The following is a 23,797-nucleotide window of genomic DNA, read 5'->3' as shown; positions in this document are numbered from 1 at the left end:
GCCATGATATATTACCCAGTGAAAAATGTTTTGTGAATCCGAAATCAATTCATTTTTATTAAGTTATTATGAAAATATGTTTCTTTTTTTTTGCAAGAACTACATTAGAATTGATTAATTTTTTATGCTTTTCCTTCTAATAGGCAGTCAAAATTATTTTAAGTTTATGTGGATCAAATATTTAAAACCAAAATATACTTAACTATCATTGATAAAAACAAAGTTTTCAAGTGATAGCCATTTAAAAATCTATTTTTATTGATTAAAAAAATATATTTTTTCATAATCTGCAGGAATTGACAGTCCTGTAACATCTCTCTATTAAGAGCTATTTCCCCGAAAAATTTCCAAATATTTCAGAGACAAATGTTTCTATGTTAAAAATCAAACTCAGTGAAATTAAAATCGACCAATATTCAGATGCAGAAATTAAATCCAATGTAAATGTCACATTTCACTTTATCCGTATTTTCAGTAACGGATTTTTTAAATTTGCTTGAGAAAAAAAACATGCAAAGTAATTGTCAAACCAATGTTTGAAAAACATTTTAAAACTTAACATTATTTTGATGAATTTCACAATTTTCATGAAGAGCTGCTGCAAATATTTGTCAAAGTTTATGTTTGGCTCGAAAAATCAGGGACCTTTTTACAAACAACTTCTATATTTTAATGGCATTCGATTTGCAATAAACTGAAAACCATTTTAAATTATTAATTAATTATATTAAAATTCATACATTGAAGTAAAACAGTACAGTATTTTTTTTGCTTTTATGACAAACACGACTTCAAAACACGTAAGTCAACTTAAATAATCTTCTTTTGCAATTGATTGATAAGGGTTCGGTTGATTGAAACGTGAAACATAATGGAATTTCGAATCAGATAATGAACAGGTTAAATTGGCCATAAAACAAATATTATTGTTAATATCAATTGAGCTACTTATTTTTTACCTGAAAATTGTATAATTAAATAAAATGTCAATTTTATAATAAAATAAAACAATTCCAAATTTCAAAACAATTAATTCGCTGTAGGATATTTTGTAAACATCACCCAAAGTTTCAGCGCCCTCTAAAGGAGGGCATTTTTGATCGCCTATAGCTATTTTCAATAAAATTGTACGCAAAATTTATAATATCCAGATTGGCACAAAAAATAAACAGCATAATTTTTAAATAGCTATCGAATGAGCTATTTAAAACACCTAAACTCCCAAGCTCGAGAAAAAGGGGGAATTTCCATACAAATTTCCCCTTTTTCTCGAGCTTGGGAGTTTAGGTGATAAATAATTTAGTTTAGAACCGTAGAAATGAATACTTAAATTTAAATTAAATGTTTTTTATCGTAGTGAAAAGTAATTAAGTAATTAATGTAATTAATCATTTTTGACCAGTAATTTGAGTAATTAATTGGCAGACTGGCAAGTAATAAACGCTTCTGGAAACCCTTGATTCTAACAATCATAATCGGACCAATAGTTGCTTAGATCTCGACATTAGAAAATGGTGGGTTGTTTGGGTGAAACTTAGAAAACATCACATTTCCTGTTTTTAAATCTTTGCATGGCAATATCTCACCAACCAAGGGTCGTATCAACAAAGTTCAAAAATTAAAAATGTAGAGAATTTTCTCAGCTTTATAAAAAAAAAATCTTCATGACCATTGAATTTGTTCACAAAAATCATAAAAAAGAAAAGTTTAATTTTAGAAGGTTATGAAAATGATGGTTTTAAAAAAACCTCTTTTTGATGTAATTTTACCTAAATTAATGTGAAAAAGTGGGTTTCTACATCAGTTCCAATTTAAAATTGTATTTTTTCATGAAGTATTTGGGTCGATACATAAAGTCAGCTTTACATAATAAAACTAACAAGTTTTCTTTTTTTTTACATAAATTTAGGTAAAATTACGCTTAAAAAGAAAAAAAATCAATCGTTGAATTTTTAATCCTTCAAATTTAAATTTCTGATTAATTTGGTGTCTTCTGCAAAGTAACCTACAACTTTGCAGAAAACACCAAATCAAACAGAAATTAAATTTTTTGAACATGATTCTAGTTGCTAGAAATTACATCTTTTGAGTTATTAGAAAAAAGGACAGTTTTAATTTTGGAAGTGTGCCAAGGTTTGAAAGAATCATGTTAGTTATCTTAAGTGCAAAAAATATAGTCGAAAAAATAAATTAACAGGCTAGACTCGATTATGCAAAGGCTTTGGCAATTGAACTTCGGATAATCAAATCTTCGGATGAAAACCAAACAATTTTTTTTTCTTTGTCTTATTTTTGATTTTCGAGCGTAAGTGTGACCCCAAAACCAAGACAAAGTGATTATCATTTTTAAATCCAAGATGGCGACCAAAATGGCGGTGATGAAATATTAAAAAATAACAACTTTGTAATCAAATTTTACAAAAATTTCACGGTTAAATGGAAGAATTTTTTTGATCATGTTTCGATTATTTAAAATCGTTTGAATAGGATTTAAAATAATTCGTATAACCAAACTTTGGATAATCAAGTGTGGTGCAGGTGGTTATGTTCTACATGACCAATATGACAAAGAACTTTGTACAAAACTGTAAAAAATCATTCTATTTTTGTGTGTAATTTTTAATTCTTTGCCAATTTATTTAATTTTGAATAATTCATTCTGATTAAAAAATTTCAATCATTGGAACCTCTGTGAATATAAATTGCCAAAACACGATATTATTGCCAACACAAGTATGGTTCAGGAAATGTCCAATCCTGTCAAAATGGCCATTTTCATTACCAGTATCAAAAACCATTAATTTGATAACCATATTTCCCAATTTTCCCCAGTACCAAGCATGCAACATTTTCGTAACGAGCGACATTTTTCGTTTTTCTGGATCGACAACTCACCAGATTTTTTTTTTTGAGAAACTTCCCCCGGGACTGCAAGAGCGTTAGCCTTGGAGCACAGTGTGAAAATGTTCGTTTTTAGGTATTTTTGGTTGTACCGCGCAATACTCAAATTGTCTAAGAATATTGGATTGACCATTGTGGTTCAGACCCGTAATGCTATGCTATGCTATTCTAAAAGATTTTTTTTGGTTGAGCGTACTTTTTTATGTTGTTTTTATCTAACAGTTTTTTTTTTGTATAAAAAGTGACTATTGTGAGGTTGTATTTTCTTCTAATACCCCTTTTCAAATGTTAGACTTGTAGTTGACAACTGGGTTTTTATTCAACAGAGAAGCAAATTTTACATTTTTTTATCATTCTAAAATCGAACCAATACAATTTCGAAATATTGTCATATGAAAAACTAAAAAGAAAACTGTGTGATATTTGCTCAGCCTTTCGAAAATATTGTTTGCTGTGGTGCTTTTCTTATATGAAATTTTCTCAAACTGAAAAAAATATCATTGTTTCAAAATTTTGACTTTAAACTGTTAAGAAATTAAAGGTGAGACAATTTGGCAAACTAAAAATTGTGCAGCTATTTTCATTTGCAAATTTGATTCTGTATCTACTTGTTCGATTTTTCTGAAGATCGTCATTTGAATAATGCTAAACTCTAGCACATAATAAGCATTGTTTAGCCTTCTAAATCATATTAGAAAATTTTAAATTCAAAAAAAATATTATGGGATTTAAACTTTTTGTGATAAAAATTGTTTTAAAATTTCGAAAGGCTTCTCTTCTTTTTTTTTTCATCGTTTTTGAGTTGAAACCATTTCTTAGGTTAAAGTTTTCAAAAAAAATATTATTTTTTATGTACACAGCAAAAAATCTGATGGTAAAATCGCATGCCAAAGCATGCACATCACCTTCGTCAAAATAAACACTTAATATTACACACTGCATGAACAATTTTTGCAAACACAAAAAAAAGTTGCAACCGACGGGATTCAAACCCAGCGCCAACAGTCAGGACTGGCGCCTTAGCCCATTCGGCCATCAGACCGATGAAGAACTGAAAGGATAAACGCATTTATGAGCTTGACATTTCGGTCAAGTAGGTTTCCCATACTGATGGGCTACATGTTTTAGGGTGTGAAATCACATAAAATAATGCAATATTTATTTTACATCCAGGCCTTTTACACGCAGCTGGATTACTACTTTTTCAGCGGTGTAGTGTTTGTCCATAATGGGGAAAGATGAGCTAATCTCTATTTTTTTTTTCTTTTTTTTTTACATAGGTGATCCAACTTTTGATTACTAAGATATGGCCTTAGAAACTCCGATTTATAATGTTAAAAAGTGAAACGCGTGTAAAATTTTCTCAAACTCTTGAAACACTGTATTCTGATATTCTGAAATTACCCCCTACATTTTTAAAAGTTCCACAAATCCGAAAATACTATAAAATACTATTTTTTAGGGCTTATCAAAAAATCCGTCAGTAAAAAGCGTTAACCCTCTACAACCTAAACCCGCCTCTAGACGGGCTTCAATCTCAAAATTCGTCAAAAATCAATTTAAAAAAAAGGTATACATTAGTTTATGTAGTGTCTCAGACACATTTCTACAATTTAAATGATAATGGTATCAGTGTATAGCAGAAAATGTTAAAACACGCAAAAAATTTAAAAAGTGACTGTAAAACATGAAAACAGTAGTAAAGCAAGATGAGCAATTCTCTACGAAATCGGTCTTTCTTCTTAAATTTTAATTTTTGTATTTTTTAATCCGACTGAAACTTTTTTGGTGCCTTCGGTATGCTCAAAGAAGCCATTTGGCATCATTAGTTTGTTCTTATTATTTTCCATACAAATTTGGCAGCTGGCCATACAAAAATGATGCATGCAAATTCAAAAATCTGTATCTTTTGAAGGTTTTGGTGTCTTCGGCAAAGTTGTAGGTATGGATGTGGACTACACTGAAAAAAATGATACACGGAAAAAAAATGGTGATTTTTTATTTAACTTTATGTTGCTAAAACTTGATTTGCAAAAAAAAAAGCTATTTTTATTTTTTTTTATTTTTTGATATGTTTTAAAGGACATAAAATGCCAACTTTTCGGGAATTTCAAGGTTGTGCAAAAAATCTTTGAGCGAGTTATGAATTTTTGAATCAATACTGATTTTTTCAAAAAATCGCAAAATTGGTCGAAAAAAATTTTCAACTTGATTTTTCGATGTAAAATCAAATTTGCAATCAAAAAGTACTTTAGTAAAATTTTGATAAACGGCACCGTTTTGAAGTTAAATCCATTTTAGGTAACTTTTTGAGAATAGTTGCAGTTTTTAATTTTTTTAAATAAGTGCACATGTTTGCCCACTTTTGAAAAAAATATTTTTGAAAAGCTGAGAAAATTCTTTATATTCTCTAAAATATCTTTTTCAAATATGGGCAAACATGGACACTATTTAAAAAAAATCAATAACTGCGAATATTTTGAAAAAAGTTACATAAAAATGGCTATAACTTGAAAACGGTGTACTTTATCAAAATTTTACTGAAGTTCTTTTTGATTGCAAATTTGATTTTACATCGAAAAATGAAGTTGAATAATTTTTGAGACCAATTTTTCGATTTTTTGAAAAAAAAAAACAGTATTGATTCAAAAATTCATAACTCGCTCAAAGATTTTTTGCACAACCTGGAAATTTCTGAAAAGTTGGCATTTGATGTCCTCTAAATTATATCAAAAAATAAAAAAAATTAAAAATAGTGTTTTTTTTGGAAATCAAGCTTCAGTGACAAAAAGTTGAATAAAAATCACCACAATTTGTTTTACCGTCTATCATTTTTTCCAGTGTAGTCCATATCCATACCTACAACTTTGCCGAAGACACCAAATCAATCAAAAAATTCCTTCAAAAGATACAGATTTTTGAATTTTCATACATAATTGTTGTATGGACAGCTGCCAAATTTGTATGGAAAATTATATGGACAAACTAATGATGCAAAATGGCTTCTATGGGCATACCGAAGGCACCAAAAAAGTTTCAGTCGGATTAAAACATACAAAAAACATCGAATGACCGAAATCTGAGAGAATTGCTCTATTTTAACAGGATTTGTTATTGAAATATTATGAATTGGGTTATTACCGTCTGCCCAGGAATTCTCATTTTTTGTATGTAATTTCACGTTTTTCACAAAAAGAGGTAAATTTTGCATCTCTTATATTAAAAAAAAACTTGCCTTTAAAAAAGTTATAAAAACAAACATTACTTTTAATGACGTTTTTCCCCCAAACCTCCCACCAAAGTGTCCTCATTACAGCCCACCGCAAACCGCTATCGACGGAAAATCGCTTAAAAATTAACGCCCTACGAAAAACAACAGCAGCAGTGTCGAGTCGTCGACGTAATGATATAATTTATTCACAGCCGCATCGTAAAATTTTAATCAATTTGTGTTGTGATGTGGCAAGGTTGGTCGGTCGGTGATCCACGCGGATAATCTCTCTTCATTTTTCTTCCACCGTAATGTCCCGTGTAATGATGATGGCTTCATGGATCGATGCAGATATTGTTAGAACGATTTTTTTTTAGTTTTATTTTTTCATTGTAGTTTTTAACTAATTTAGATTTTTTTTCCTAATTAAAACACTTCAATTGGGGCACTCCCCAAACTTGTCTCTCTCCGACGATCCGGAAAAGGTGTCAAAAATTACTCCCAGCCAAACTTGGCGTTACTATACAAGCTCTTTATGGTAATTCGTCGTCACCTTTCCTTCATCCCCGTCCCCCTGGGGGGAAAAGTCAAATTTTCCACCGCGGCGCAGCGAAATGGCTCATCGCGCGCTCGAATAATTTAGCAACTAGCAAAAATTTAATAATCCTTTCCTCGTTTTCCAAGGAAGCGCTCAAAGCACGGTACTTTTTGTTTCTGTGTAGTATTTTAAAATTTTCCATTCTGTTGCTGTTGCCTTTGGTGAGGAGGTGTCTGTCGCCTTCGAAAGTGACAAGAGTGACACTTTTTTTCCGGTACATATTTAATCAGAGCAAAGAATTTGCTTGCTCTCTCCCTTGCCCGGGGAGGATCTTTCGCTCGTCGTGACATGACGGCACCGTTTTTGGTGTAAAATTTACGGGCTTTTTTTATTCTTTTTTTTTTGCTGCTCAATGCGTAATGAGGCGATTTTTATTCAAATCGGCGAAGTGCGAAAGGGGATTTTTCTTGGGTTTTTACTCCGAGGAAAAGGATTTGAGCTAGCGGAAGATGAGAATTCACGCAACAAACTGGTTGAATTGTCAGTTTGCTGATCCGTGGATTGTAAAAGAAGAGGTTGAAGTTCTAAGAACATAGAAAAATATACATAGATAACTTTTTCTTTCAATTGAAAACCTTTTTTGTCCTCGAAGGAAAAAATCATGGTTATCTTATTAAATGAGGGTTGGGTAGAACCAGATTATTATTTAAAAAAAAATACAAAAAATGTTTGACTGTCTTTCTTGATAATTTTCGATATTTTTTATTGGTTTAATGTTAAAATTAAGTAAAACGATTTCGCAATTGGGTAATTCTCTGCCAACTCACACAAAATCGAGAAAAATGCCCCGACCCCTCTTCGATTTGCATGAAACATTGTCCTAAAAGGTAACTTTTGTCCCTGATCACAAATCCGAGGTCCGTTTTTGATTTCTTAAGAATTTTCAAAAAAAAAATTAGTGTTTTTTTCGATGAAAAATACGTTTTGCCTTTTTTTTCGGAATTTTGAGTACGCCATCAAATCGGGCGTCTAATTTTACATAAAAGTCCCTTTGACACCAAATTTCTATCTCATCACCGTTTCAGGCTGCAAATGATTGAAAAACACCTCTTTTTTCGCATGTTCAAAAATGGAAGGGGTCGTACCGCCCCTCCGTCACGAGAAATCAAAAAAACGGACCTCGGATTCGTGATCAGGGACAAAAGTTACCCCTTAGGGCAAAGTTTCACGCAAATCGAAGAGCGGTCGGGGCAGCAGTTGAGTTGCGGAGAATTACCCAATTTTTTCGCGATTATTTAAATAAGTATTTTTTAATTTTCGAATTTTTTTGATATGTTTTAGGGGACTAAAAATGACATCTTCTGAGCCATAGTGCGTGGAGGTTGCAAAATCTGGTTTAGGAGATATGAATTTTTGAAAAATCGTGTTTTTTTAAATGTCGGAAACCTGGACAATAAAAATATAAAAATTATTTTTTTCACAGTTTTTTTTTATAAAATGTACCGTTTTCATTCAAGTTATAACTTCTTTAAAATAAACAATTTGATTTCTTTTGGTTTTTTTTTGCATTTTAAAAAATACCTTTTTAAAAATAGCACCCACGAAAAAATACTTTTAAAAGCTAAGAAAATTTCCTACAATTTTCTCTGTGAGACTTAGAAAATCGAGCAATCAGTTTCTGATTTTCAGTCTTACAAAGAATTCGAATTGACACTTAACTGACGATATATCGGAAAATATTGGTCCGATTTCCAAGAAATGAATCTTTCTGAAATTTTCTGATCTTTTCAATAAAAAAAATCCAATATTTTAAAATAAATTTGTTTTTCAAAAACATTTTTTTTGTTTAAGACAAAAAAAAAGTCTTGAAACTCTGCATTGCTACGATAAAAACTGATTTTTGAGAATTTGCTCTGATTTTGATATAATTAGTCGAAGAAGGCTAGCTAAAACGTTGGTGTCCTGGGCAAAATTGTTTGAATTGGCATAACCAACAACTTTCCGAACATAATCCCCAAAAAATCAAACTTCAAAACATCCCGCGATCACCACACCACAAGCCAAAAAATTTTTTTTTTTTTTTAAATTTGTGATTGAAAGCAAAATTTAATTAATATTGAAAAAAGATGATTGAATTTTTTAATGCATTTTTTTACTACATTTTGCAGGATCTTAAAAGTGATTTTTGTCTATAGGATTTTCAGTATGTTAAACTAAATTCTCTAAATTGAACTCAAAATTTGTAAATGAGTAACTCTTTCAAGACATAGCTATTTTTGGACATTTTATTTTTGATATTTTTGATATTTTTTGATTTGGAATCCTTAGAAAAAAATGGTTACACATTTTTTTTGTGTTTGTAAAGAATAAATTTTAGGTTTAGTTACTTTCGATTGATTTTTTTCTACATCTTAAAATAAAGTTTATTTGTAAAATCTAAGTTGGCAACACTGCCAAATGAATTTTGACCAACTTATGCCACAGCTCAAAAAATTGCTTTTGTGTCATCTAAAACATGTCAAAAATGAAATTTTTCAAAAATGGATTTTTAGCACAATACAAATTTTTGTGTCATAATTCGAGTTAAAAAAAAAACGGGGAATTTAAAAAAATATATATGAAAATTTGTATGATGCAAAATGATTTCTTTGGTTATAGAAAAGTACACAGTTTAATCAAATTAAAAACTACACAAAAATTATGTTGGCTCGAGTCTCAGAGAATTGCTCATATTGATATTTAATCTCTTTTTTGTAAACCTCGATGAGAATTTTGAGAATGTTTACTTAAAATAAAATCTGTTTTGCCATTTTATTTATTATTATCCATCGGAATTTTGTTTTCATTACCTATCTGAATTTATTTTGTGCTTTGAAAATTATGAGTCAGTAAATCGTATTTTCTTTCCTTTTTTTATTTGGGTAAAACTTTATCCACGAATAAAAAATCAAAAAAAAGTCACATTTTTATCTAACTGCCTTTTATTTCTGAACTCGCGATATCTCGGAAAGTATTGGTTCAATATACAATGTTGAATATTAAACTTTTGCGAAATTTTCGTTCTTTTCAGCAAAAATTATTTCAAAATTTTGGAACCTTGAGTATCTCAGCAACCAACAGTTCGATTTTACAAAGTTAAAAAGAATATTGTAGGACATTTTCTCAGTTTTTCGAAGATACTTTTCGCAGGAATGGTTTTTCTTAATAAAGTTTTTTAAATTACAAATATCAGAACAATAAAAAATCCTCTGAAAATGCCTATATCTGCACTTTATCAAAAAGTGTGTAAAGTCATATAGCAAATTTTTGTTAAAATCCGAAAATAAGTTTTGAAATTTCATTTGACAACATTTAATTTTTTTTGAATATCACACTTTTTTTCAAGTATATATATTTATCTTCGCTAATAATTTGCATCATCCTTAACTTTGGCGCAAAAAACGCCTTATAAGTCCCCAAAAAATAAAAATAAACATCAAAAAATTTAAAAAAATATTCAAGATATTTTTCATGTTTAATACTTTGTCGAAGACAATACATCGATCAGAAAATTCCTCCCCAAGATGCAGATTTTCGGAAATTCGCATGGTAATGTCATATGAATAGCCCGGAAAATTGTAATTTAAATATAAGTTTGAAGATTCTGAATTGACTATTGAGCAATTCCAGCTCAAATCGGGAATTTTTCTGGTATTTTTGTACCAGACCCTCTCCGATTTCAATGAAAATTTGTAGACATGTTATCCTAAACCTATATAAGCCATTTTTGTGTATATGGAGCCAATAGTACTCGAAAATAACATTTGAGAAGGGCGTAAGGTATTCAAATATTTTTGTATTTTGCAATTTGAATATTGCTGTATCTCGGAGCCGTTGCATCGTATCAAAAAGTGGTCAAAGACAAACTTTCTAAAAAAAACACTGAAACAAAAATATACGCCACTTATATGAGATTTTTTGATTTTTAAGTCTAAAACTTAAATTGAAAGGTGATGTCACGATTTTTTTTCGTTCAAAATTTTTGAGGAAATAGCCTAAGATGTTACCAAAAGACTGACGAAAAATGCAGGATGGTATGTCTCTCATAAAAAATACAAAAATCATTTACTAAAACTGTTTTTTTTAAAGTGGTCTAAACGTCAAAATTTTTAAAAACCGGTAGTGGGAATCGATTTCGCGGAAAATTTTACATAAAAGTTGGTGTTTATGAAAAAATGGCCATAGCTGTTGTACAGAATATTTATGAAACCGGTCGACACGTGCTGCGCCAAACACACAGGGTCAAACTTTGCAGGTGACCGTGGTGGTACGGAGTTAGGGACTGGAATTTGGTGGGGGTGAAAAAAATGGGTGTCGAAATTAATTGCTTTGGATGGTGTTGGTCGTAATGGGTCTCGCGCCAGGGTTCGGGACGTTTCTGTTGTTTTGTATTTTTGGCCCGTGGGTTTTTCCACCCATTAATGGGTGCGAATTAAATTTGATGATTATTATAAATGACGCTGCAGACGGAAAAATGGTGGAATTAAAAATGGAAATGAGACGAGTGTAAATTTCAATTCGTGGAATAATTTATGAGAAATGACCAAAAATAAAGTTTTTAACCAGAAATTTGTATTTCTTTTCATTTTCAGGAAGCATTTATCGAAGAGGTGCCAGAAGATGGCGCAAGCTGTACCGGATAAATGGACACATCTTCCAGGCGAAACGATTTAATCGGGTAAGTCAAGCACACACAGCAAAAAAGAAATCCTCAAGATCTAGTTAAATTAAGCCGAAAATTCCCCAAATTTGTTTGCGCAAGTAACAAAAACGAAATGAAGTCGCCTTCAGGTCGAGCCATTTTCCTTTCCTTATTTTATTCTCGATCTCTCTCAGCACAGCGCGCCAGAAGGCTCAATAAATATCTCCGGAACAGGTCAGGTACCGAAACGGGGGGAAAAAAACCTCCGGAATATCCCGCCGAGAGCAAGAAATTCAGTCAGAAAAATGTGCAATAAACAGACGCGAAATATGGCGAACCTTTTCATAAATAACCAGTTCAAGCGAGAATAAAAAAAAGTGGGGAAAAATTAGGGTAAAAGTACCTAATTTTGACGCAATTTTATCTTTAATTTTTTGACAGTCAAATTTAGCCTCACTCACCCTAATGCCAAGAATACAAGAAAGAGCTTTTCCGCTGGTGGAGTGTGAAATGTTTTTTCTTCTTTTTCTCATTTTTTTTGCGCGATTCCTTCGGCCATTTTTGTTGGTCGGTTTGTCCGGGGAATCCATTTTTAATAAGCTTTGAGTTTTGCTTTTGCACAGACTGCTGGCACCTGGGTGGCGGGGTGGTCAAGTTTCGCACATTAAGTGTGGGGGCGTTTGTATTTTTTTCTTGGGTTGCAAAAGATATGCTGCAAAAAAAAAAAAACGGATCTTCAATTTGATAAAGGTTTACGGTATCGTAGCTGACAGACATGCTGATTGAGAAGGAGTTGAGAATTTCGTTGAAACGAAGCGTAAGTTGGGAAAATTTTTGGTTGATGTTTTGGGATTAATTGTTTGAAAAAGATTCAAACAGTATTTGTTTGGCAAATGTCCATAATTTGAGAGAGTTTGCAATAGGTTTTAAGTGCAAAGAAAGCTGTTTTTCGATCAGTTCTCGATCAATTTACGAATTAATCACTTCAATGTGGCTTAAATCGTTCATCCTGCACGTCCTTTGAATGCTTTGAATTGAATTTAACTTTGATTTGCATCAACTTGGAAAAAAATCCAAGCGTTTATTACGTATGGGTTAATTTCAAAGTTCTTTTGAAATAATATCATTGGGCAATTCTCCGCAAACTCACACAGCAGTTGCCCCGACCCCTCTTCGATTTGCGTGAAGCTTTGCTCTAAGGGGTTATTTTGGTTCCTGATCACGAATCCTAGGTCTATTTTTCAATATCTCGTGACGGTGGGACGGTACGACCCCTTTCATTTTCTGGTATTTTTACTAAGACACGTTTTTCAGTGATTTGTAGTTCGCAACCGTGAAAAGATAGAAATTTGGTGTCAAAGATGCCCGATTTGATGGCGTACTCAAAATTCCGAGAAAAAGTATATTTCATCAAAAAAAAGTTAATTTTTTTATGTATAGACATAAGGAGTTTGCTTACAAACATCACGAGTTATTGCGATTTTACGAAAAAAAAAATTTTTTTTGCGTTTCTCTTTGTTTCGTCGTCCGTGCCTATCGCGAGTGACCATGAACGGCCATGATCGACGACGACCAACATTTTCAAAACTTTTTTTCGTAAAATCGCAATAACTCGTGATCTACAACTTTGTAGAAGATTGTTACACTCTAAAAAATAACCCTGCAAAGTTAGAAAAAACACGAAATTTTAAAATGAAAAATTTTGTTCTAAATGAAAAAATAACCCTTCTGGGTCAATGTAGATTTGAAAAGAAAACTTTTTTAGTGTTTTTTCGATGAAAAATACGTTTTGCCTTTTTTTTCGGAATTTTGAGTACGCCATCAAATCGGGCGTCTAATTTTACATAAAAGTCCCTTTGACACCAAATTTCTATCTCATCACCGTTTCAGGCTGCAAATTATTTAAAACTCCTCTTTTTTCGCATGTTCAAAATTGGAAGGGGTCGTACCGCCCCTCCGTCACGAGATATCAAAAAATGAACCTCGGATTCGTGATCAGGGACAAAAGTTACCCCTTTAGACAAAGTTTCGCGCAAATCGAAGAGGAGTCGGGGCAACTTTTCTCGATTTCATGTAAGTTGGTAATGAATTACCCCTATATTAAAAAAATGCTTGTTAAATTTTTCGAACTTCAAAATTAATCGGTAGTTTGTGAAAATCTGAGTAGTAAAAATAATTTATTTATCGAAATTTTCGTCCCATATCGCAAATTATGAAAATTTATGTATGTAATTTTTTGTATGGAAATTTGAGTATTTTACATTACATACAAAAAACATCTGAACAATTCTCTACAAAATCGGCCAATTTCAACGTATTTATATTCTTTTTGTATTGGGCCAAACTTTGTGGAGGCCTTTCCTATGACTTAAGAAGCCATTTTGTGCCATTGGTTCACCCACCCATAAGTCTTCAAAATATCCGAAAATCTGTAACTTTTGAAGAAATTTACGGAACGATTTGGTGTTTTCGGCAAAGTTGTAGTTATTGATGAGGAATATTTCGAATGAATTGGTACACGGATAAAAACAATTTTTTCGATTTTAAATTAACTTTTTTGTTACAAAAATTCTATGTCTTAATATCCGCACGTCTTATTTTTTTTTTTAATTTTATTATACTACAAAGTATAATTTTTTGAAAAATTTTCTATTGACTCCAGTTTTTAATGAAAAATCAAATTTGCAATCGAAAAGTACTTCACATATTTTTTGATAATATGCACCGTTTAAAAGATATAGCCACCTAAAATTTGATTTCAACTGAAAAGTTTCCGTTTTTCAATTTTTTTCAGAAAAGTGTCCCTAATTGTCTATTCAAAATGAAAAAAAAAATTCGAAAAATTTCAAAAATCTCCTATAAAATTTCCTAAGAGACATTGAAGATAGGAACCCTGATTGCTGAAATACAAAAAAAAAATGAAAATTGAAGTTTGTTACATTCATCCAAAAAAAATCCCGCAATTTCTATGCCAATCTCATCCTTTTCAATATTGAAAAATGAAACAGTTGTGAAATTTTATGATAATTTCGATTCTTTTTATTATTTCGGAATCAAGTCTAATATTTCAAAAGGGCTGAACATTCAATATTACGTTCTTTTACACCTTAGCTTAGCTTAGCTTAGCTTTGTTGACCGTACTCTAGCCGAGCATAAAGCTCGCAATAGCTAGGTTGGCGCCGATAAGGAAAATAAATGCGTCAGGAATGTGCCGAATGACACATCACTATTCATTTGTCCTTTTGGTCGACTCCTCACGATCAACGGGGGAGGTGGGGAGGGATTTGATGATTGGATATCCTATAGAGATGCCTAAGAACTTAGACGACCTCCAAGATATCCGGATTTGGAAGGGAAAAGGGTTTTATGGGATACTTCACCGACGAATGAAGTAGTGGGCGTTGGTAAAAAATGAGAAAATTTAAATGCTATAATATAATAAGGAAGAAATTGAAACGCTCTCACCAAATTCAATTCTGGGATCATCCAATCAGCTCCCAACTCCGATGTAAATCTCTTCCGTAGGCCACATAGCCTCCCCAAGTTAGGTCAGCTGTTGTTCAAAACTTGGTCCTTTCCCCTCCACTTCCTTGGAATCTCCTGCGATGCCGGCTGTAGAATCCAGCTGGTCCACCGCAGTAACGACTGCCGCCGTCGCCGTCGAACTGGTTTCCAGCTTCCGCTGGCGCTTGGCTCTGATTTCTTCCAGAATGAGCTCCATCTCGGATTGTTCCGCTTGAGAAACTTTCACTGCTGAAGCTATTTTTATTCCATAGCTTTTCAAACAATTTCTTCTTATGCATTTTGGTTGAACTTTTAAAAAATATATATATTCAATAAACGAGATTTTTTTTGAAAAAAAAAAAAATATTACGTTCTTTTACACCTATGAAAAATATGTTTTTTTGGAAAATTTAAATCAAAAACCCTTTATGCTTAAATTTTATAATTTTTTTTGTCATTTGAGGCCATTGAAAATTTCAGGATTTTTATAATAAACGATATTTTTCCAAACTCTCAATTATTATAATTATTTTTTGTAAGCCCATTGCAATTTTTATTTCAGGTTTTTGTCCATCCTCCCTTTTCAAAAACTCTCTATAATATCAGGAAGAAAAAAAATTGTGACTGTCTAAATTTAAAATTGAAAAAATTGATTGTTACCTTTTTTTGATTTTTTGATAAAATTTGACCCTATATACAGTCCAGACTTGGTTATCCGAAGTTCGATTATCCGAAAGTTTGTATGGGACTTCGGATAATCGAATCATGAACCAAAATTTTTTTTCGTGTTTTTTATTTTCTTGCTTTAATCATCAAAATTTAGTTCTGGGACCCCATTTAAGTCAAATTTGAGTGGTTGATTGCCTATTAAATTTAAAAAATGCATTTTTTCAACATTTCATTACCGTCATTTTGGAAGCCATCTTAGATTTAAAAATTCTAAATCACTTTAGAGCAGGTCATTCTTGATCTCAAAAAAATGTTTTTTTGTGATTCGATTATCCGGAGTGAAATTTCATTTTGGGATCACAGATCGGAAAAAAGAATTAAACATCAGGATTTTTTTTGAATATTTTTATTGCCCTCGACCTTCAGCAGAGCCGAGAAAAAACCTTGAAAAATATTTGTACCTACCGGTCATTCACGTATTTAGTTTAAAGTCATTAGGAGAAAAAAATAAAATGAAAAAAAAATTGCCGTTTTTTTTAAGTTGTCTCGGAAAACAAAGTTCCAAAAGCAAAATATAGAGAATTTTCCCAGCTTTTCAAAAATATTTCTTTCAAAAGTGGGCAAACATGTGCACTAATTTTAAACATTTAAAAACTGCGACTATTTTCAGAAAAGTCACCTGAAAATGGATTTAACTAGAAAACGTTGCACTTTACCAAAATTTCACTGAAGTATTTTTTGAGTGCAAATTTGATTTTACATCGAAAAATGAAGTCGAAACATTTTTGCAACCAATATTCCGATTTAAAAAAAAATAATCAGTTTTGATTCCAAAATCCATAACTCGGTTAATGATTTTTTGCACAACCAGGAAATTTCTGAAAAGTTGGCATTTAATGTCCTCTAAAAGATATCAAAAAATAAAATAAAAAAACTAGTGTTTTGTTGCAAATCAAGTTTTAGTGACAAAAAGTTAAATAAAAAATCACCAAATTTTTTTTACCGGTGTATCATTTTTTTTCCAGTGTATTCCATATCCATACCTACAACTTTGCCGAAGACACCAAATCGATCAAAAAATCCTTCAAAAGATACAGATTTTTGAATTTTCATATATCATTTTTGTATGGACAGCTGCCAAATTTGTATGGAAAATTATATGGACAAACTAATGATGCAAAATGGCTTCTTTGGGCATACCGAAGGCACCAAAAAAGTTTCAGTCGGGTTAAAAAATACAAAAAAAAAACGAATGACCGAAATCTCAGAGAACTGCTCATGTATAAAATATTGAGAATCTGGCAACCTTATCAAAAGTTGTAAGACCTTAAGTGTAAATGATACCATTTTTGACAGCCAGATCTAAGATATTTTGATGAAAACGATACCCGGATTTAACATGTTACACTTCGTTGGATGGGTAATCAAAAGACCTTTCCGCTAATATGTTGATTTTTTTTTTTGAGTAGTTTATTATTGGTATCTTGAAAATTTCTTCAAAATAATCGCATAATGCAAACAAATTTCTAGAATTTGGTAAGAATGTTAAAACACTCTTTTTTAATTTACCCATGTCAAGCCATAAGAATGTCGCAATCTTGCTAATTTTCCTTTTTCTAATTCCTCCAATCCACAGAAAGCCTTCTGCGCGTTCTGCCACGACCGCATCTGGGGCCTCGGCCGGCAGGGCTTCAAGTGCATCCAGTGCAAGCTGCTGGTGCACAAGAAGTGCCACAAGCTCGGCAGCAAACCGTGCAGCAACGAACACGTCGAACCGGTGCTGGTAAGTATCCCGAATGGCTCACATCACAATTCTTCTTTTCATGTTGTTGTAAAATATATATCCCCATTTAATGAAACATTGCGGCAAATGTGACCCCAAAATAAAAAGAAGGAGAAAATTCAATCGAAATTCACTCCATCTCCGACTCGCCTTAAGGTTGAGTGAAGTGCAGGCAATTGAATCGAGCTGAAAATTGCGACAAGTTCAATCTTGATGAATGCGGTAAACCTTGGGGTTCTGGCCAAGGATATGGTCCTCAATCGGGCAGGTTACGACGGGGGAGGAACTTTTGAAGGTGGTTTAATGTGAAATTGTTAAAATGAGATTAATTTAATTATTAAAAAAAGAAACAATAATGCAACTGTACAAAATTTTCAACAAAAATCGTGAAAAAACATTAAAATCTTTAAAAACATAAAATTTTTAAGTCACTTTCAAAACTTCTTCCCCGAATGTAACAAAACAAGTAAAGACGTCGGTGTATTTGAAGAGGAAATTGAATTCAACCTTGCTCGACTTGGCCCTTCCCCTTTCCACTCCTTCTTGCAATATCGCTTCGCTCTTTCTCCGTGCAGCAGTAACAGTTTACATTCTTGCAATTCGTTTTCCTTCCGGGGGCCATCCCCGTCAGTTTGAGTTAGATTCATTGGCTGCCATCACCCCGACTCGTTGGTTTGCTGAATTGCTGCAGTTGAGGAAAAAAAAGCATTAAGAAAAAAAAAATATTGGCTAACATTAAAACATTAAAACATTAAAACATTAACACATTAAAACATTAAAACATTAAAACATTAAAACATTAAAACATTAAAACATTAAAACATTAAAACATTAAAACATTAAAACATTAAAACATTAAAACATTAAAACATTAAAACATTAAAACATTAAAACATTAAAACATTAAAACATTAAAACATTAAAACATTAAAACATTAAAACATTAAAACATTAAAACATTAAAACATTAAAACATTAAAACATTAAAACATTAAAACATTAAAACATTAAAACATTAAAACATTAAAACATTAAAACATTAAAACATTAAAACATTAAAACATTAAAACATTAAAACATTAAAACATTAAAACATTAAAACATTAAAACATTAAAACATTAAAACATTTAAACATTTAAACATTTAAACATTTAAACATTAAAACATTAAAACATTAAAACATTGAAAATTTGTAAATTTACCCACCGTGCCATGACCATCCTTGAAGTTTTCTCCTTTTTTTATTTCAACAGTAAGAAAGACAATTCGGGAAATGCGTTTACTTTTCCATTCCCCTTTTCGGCGGTCCCGTCTTTGTAATTCCCGAACAAAAACATTCATTTCGGTTACAACTGCTCGGGATTTCATTGTCTTTCCCCCCGCTCCGGAAAAATGTCGCTTCCGGGGGCTGTCTGTCCTTGCCCTCCTCCCAAATTCCTGTGGCTGCTGGAGCCATTCCAAGAACCGTAAAGATCTTTGAGGACGAAATTTTCTTTATTTTCTTTCCGCAGGTTCAGGACCCGAACGACGAATCCAGCGGCCAGGATGGCATCCCGCCACCGGAGCAGTACCCGTCCGGTGACTCGTACCACCACGAGCAGTGCGACCAGGTGCCGGTTGAGGTCAACGAGAACGTCGAGGAACCGCTCGAGTCGGGCACCCAGCGGCAGTACTCGCTGCAGGACTTTGAGCTGATTCGGTGAGTGGCTTATGAAGAGTATTTGTCAAAACATGTTCTTTGAGCACTTCTTTTGACTCTAAACCTCATTCGTATAACAATCTTCTGTAAATCTTTCGTACAAAAAAGCTTCAAGCTTTTAAGAGCGAGTTTTTCACCAATGTGTAACAGGTCGTATCGAAGTGCTCCGATTTGGATGAAACTTTCAGCGTTTGTTCGTCTATACATGAGATGAACTCATGTCAAATATGAGCCCTCTACAACAAAGGGAAGTGGGGTAAAACGGGCTTTGAAGTTGAGGTCGAAAAAACATTAAAAATCTTAAAATTGCTCGCATTTCCGTAAAACTTCATCAATTCCAACTCTCTTAGATAAATTCGAAAGGTCTTTTGAAGCCCTTTAAAATGTGCCATAGACATCCAGGATAGGTTCGACTTTTTCTATTAGCTTTTGCAAATTACTGTCAAAAATTGATTTTTTTAAAACCTTAAAATCCTTTTGCAACAGCCTCCAACACCCATACTCCCATAGGTCAAAAGATAGGTAATTTCATGGACTATAAGCCTACGGTGTTAACTTTTTGGCCAATCGCAGTTTTTCTCATAGTTTTTCGATTTTTCTACAACAAACATTTTACAACGTTAGTTTTTGCCCTGTAGGCCGTCATAGCGGCACTTTTTGATCTCAATTTTGTCATATTCGGAAACCTCGGAAAATTTCACGTAAGTTAGAAGTATTGGAGTTGTAAATTTGATTGGAAAAAATGCCATTTAAGATGAATTAAAATATTTTTTAACATTTTGTCGGATTAGGGGTAAAACAGATATTCGCCTACTTAATACGGCATTTGACGTATTGACCACAGAGTAAATGAGATCAATTTCTTTTTTAGAAAACGTTTTATTTAATTATTTTTCCAATCAAATTTACAACTGCAATACTTCTAACTTACGTGAAATTTTCCGAGGATTCCGAATATGACAAAATTGAGATCAAAAAGTGCCGCTATGACGGCCTACAGGGCAAAAACTAACGTTGTAAAATGTTTGTTGTAGAAAAATCGAAAAACTATGAGAAAAACTGTGATTGGCCAAAAAGTTATTTCCGTAGGCTTATAGTCCATCAAATTACCTATCTTTTGACCTATGGGAGTATGAGTGTTGGAGGCTGTTGGAAAAAGATATTAAGATTTAAAAAAAATCCATTTTTAACAGTTATTTGCAAAAGCTATGAGGAAAAATCATACCAATCCTGGATGTCTATAGCACATTTTGAAGTGCTTCAAAAGACCTTTAGAATGCATCCAAGAGAGTTGGAATTGAAGAAGTTTTACGGAAATGCGAGTAATTTTAAGATTTTTAATGTTTTTTCGACCTCAAACTCCAAAGCCCGTTTCACCCCATTTCCCTTTGTCGTAGAAGGCTCATATTTGGCATGAGTTCATCTCATGCATAGAGAAACAAACGCTGAAAGTTTCATCCAAATTGCAGCACCTCGATACGACCTCTAGAACAAACCGAGCAATATTTACAAATACTGCCTCTTAAAGCTTCAATTTCGGTAGATATGTAATTTCAAATAATAAGCCTGATAATCATGACAAACTTAGAAGCTTTGTCAACTCAATCCTCCAACGTCTAATTTTTTTTTTCGATGTTTTTTTTTTATATTCCTCTTTGTTTAGGATGTTGTTTTAAGTTACTTATGTAACTTTTGTACCTTTAGTATTTCCATATGGAATAATTCCAGCTCAAATCAGGATTTTTTCTGGTACTTTTGTACCAAACCCTTTTCGACTTCAATGAAATTTTGTAGACATGTTATTCTAGGCTTATATAAGCCTTTTTTGTGTATATGGAGCCAATTGTACTTGAAAATAACATTTGCGAAGGACGTAAGTTATTTAATAATATACATATTTTACAAATTATCTTAAAGTTACTATCGCCAACTGGGGACAACAGGCGTTTTAGGGAGAAAAATTTGTATTTTTTAGACAAAAAATTTCAGAAATCACTCCCCAAAACCAGCCAAAAAATTCTGCTTTTTTTAACATTCAATTTATCTCCACGCAAAGCCGAGATATTTGCATTTTAGTGAACAAAAAGTGAAGAATTTTCAAAATTCTTGGTATATAAGCGTTTTTAGCATAAAACATTGGCTGCTATGATTACAAACGAGAAGGCATATATTTTGGATATATTTATTTTGTTCGCTCAAAAACGATATTTGTTAATAAAATTTCATGAAAAAACATGAGATTTTCTCACAATGTGACGTAAACGACACATAATCATAAATCAAAATTAATTATATTATAGTTCATATCTCCAAGCTGTGAACGTGATTTGTTTATGTATGTACATTCAAATGAAACAAATTCATTTATAAAAAACTTATTTTTTCAAAAAAAGTTACCCATTAGAGCTTTATTTGTTCATATCGAGAAGAGCACAGAGCAGTACTTATAAATATGTCGTTTACGTCACATTGTGAGAAAATCTCATGTTTTTTCATGAAATGTTATTACCGTTTTTGAGCGAACAAAGTAAATATATCTAAAATATATGCCTTTTCGTTTGTAATCATAGTAGCCAATGTGTTATGCTAAAAACGCTTGTATACCAAGAATTTTGAAAATTCGTCACTTTTTGCTCACTAAAATGCAAATATCTCGGCTTTGCGTGGACATAAATTGAATGTTAAAAAAAGCAAAATGATCTCCGTAAAATTTCCTATAAGCTGAATGCATTAGTTTCGGCTGCAAAATTTTTTGGCTGGTTTTGGGGAGTGAGTTTTGAAATTTTTTGTCTAAAAAATACAAATTTTTCTCCCTAAAACGCCCTGCCATGCCCAAACACAAGCTTTTATGGGCTATGTATACACAGGAATTTGTTCAGGGGACATTAAACTATCACTCGAAGCCCAAGGCGACCAAATTTGAATGACTTTAGTATGATTGTTACGCGCATTTCTGAAAAATACTCGGAAAATGCACTTTTTTCATTCAAGCTCCGCGCGCGAGTTGTAAACCATTTTTGGGAATATTTTGTTGTATGAAAACATTGTTTCTGACATCCTAATCTATCATTCTAGGGGTGAGCACCGGAGATTTGACAACTTTTCATTTTTTTGGGACGGCCTATTTAACATTCTTATTGATTAATCGTTATTACTGTGTATGTAGACCATAATTTGATATTTTTTTCAATTTCGGGAAATCGGGAAATTTATTGATGGTATTCCTCTCTTCTCTTATATATCATCTTATAAAAGTTTCAGAAGGTTTGCTGATGCACAAATAAAGTAGTAATCCAGCTGTGTAGCTGACGGTGTCAGATTTAGTTGAAGTTGAATTAACCGAAATGTTTTCAGTTATTAGAAAAAGCTCACTCGCGCTTCCTGTGACGCAACAATCAGGAAAATCAAGAAATTCCCAAGCGGTGTCGGGTAATTTAGAAGAAAGATTTATTTTATTACGTTTCCTGTAAGAAACACGAAATCCAAGAAAACCATTATCGACAGGAAAGGCAGCTAGGTTTCTAGGAACATCAGAAAACCCTTTTCAGAAGTACAAATCAGAAGGTTAAAATTCAAACGAAGACATAACCATATATCCTGCAAGTTTATCAGACCCTAGAATCAGAAACACGAAAAGACGGTATTGTCCGCACAGAGCTTGAGAACAAGCATCCGAAGCATGTTCGCGCACCTGAATACAAAGTAGCACGAATAGAGTGAAAGGGACGATCGAGCAAACGGATTAATCGATCAAAGCAGAGAGAAAGTAGAAATTGAGCGAACGACGCCGCTAGAATAGAGAGGACAAAACATAGAACGAACTATGATCACTGCGTAAGCGAGATAGACAAGCTATGCGCGTATGGAAGAAAAGGACAAAAGTCCATGAGAGAGGTTTAGAACAAGAGAGAAATCTCTTGATTGAGAGCATTGAAAAATTGTACTAAATTTAAGGAACTATATAATGTAACCGAAACTTTTTAATAAACAGTCACTTTTTAATCACCAGTTTGTTAGTTTACACCCTCGAACTTACGCCGGGTTAATTTACTAATAATCCGAAAATAATGTTATTGAAGTAATGCACTGCACATTACATTTTATGGTGGCTCCAGAGAGGAAAAGTACAAAACTGGTGATGGTTCAAAAGTAAGGACCAAGTGTTTGTGGAATTTGCCGAGTTTTCACAAAATAGTGACTCATGTGTAAAAAGTGAGAAGTAGTTCACTTTCCTTCGGCCGCGACCAACGTCTAGGTTGACTCGTGTTCATCAAAATCCGATCAAGTGCCACGTGCCGATCGGTCGCCTTCAACATACGGTTGGAAAAGTGCGTTCGTCAAAATCCGGACAAATCTGTTCGGTCACACCCGAATTGCGGATAAGTGTGCCTGGTCCGGACATCGAATAAGTCCGGTTAGATATCAATAGTCAGCAACTGTCGTGTTCACTGGAAGAGCACGTTACAACAAAGAAATCCGGTCAATTAGAGATTGCCCGGTCGCATTCGACATCAGGTCGAGCTTACATGCGCCAAGGAGTTTCATCAGTGAATCGTCAATCGAAGCTGATCAATCTGAAGGAAAATCTATCGTCGTGTGGACAACGAGACATCGAAGCATCACATCGAGCATAGCAGAATCAGCAACGCAACGAGCATCGCAACGAGCAGCGTAAAGAGCAGCGCAACGAGCATCGCAGCATCACCATCGCAACGAGCTACAGCAGAAAAGTAGTAAGTCTACAACATTAGCCCGTAAGAAGTGATCAGTTAGGAAAAAATCGCAAATTTACCAAAAAGAGTGTAAAGAA

The 23,797-nt window shown here is 32.8% G+C and overlaps 1 protein-coding gene across 8 annotated transcripts in view; it reads left to right on the top strand.

Moving 5' to 3' along the window:
* The window catches only part of LOC6054789 (atypical protein kinase C), a 352,606-nt gene that overhangs the window by 287,215 nt on the left and 41,594 nt on the right, over window positions 1-23,797 (top strand). For all 8 annotated transcript variants that reach the window (XR_005277316.1, XR_005277317.1, XM_038254610.1 and 5 more), the window contains 3 exons: window positions 11,282-11,367; window positions 17,141-17,287; window positions 18,800-18,987. Coding sequence is in view for 6 of the 8 variants with exons in the window: in XM_038254610.1 (XP_038110538.1) it covers window positions 11,282-11,367; window positions 17,141-17,287; window positions 18,800-18,987 (421 nt within the window). In the remaining 2 variants the exon portion in view is untranslated. The remainder of the gene's footprint in view (window positions 1-11,281; window positions 11,368-17,140; window positions 17,288-18,799; window positions 18,988-23,797) is intronic.

Source organism: Culex quinquefasciatus, chromosome 2 (genome assembly GCF_015732765.1).
Source record: "Culex quinquefasciatus strain JHB chromosome 2, VPISU_Cqui_1.0_pri_paternal, whole genome shotgun sequence".
Taxonomy (NCBI): Eukaryota; Metazoa; Arthropoda; class Insecta; order Diptera; family Culicidae; genus Culex; species Culex quinquefasciatus.
This window is presented reverse-complemented; position numbering and strand designations above follow the sequence as displayed.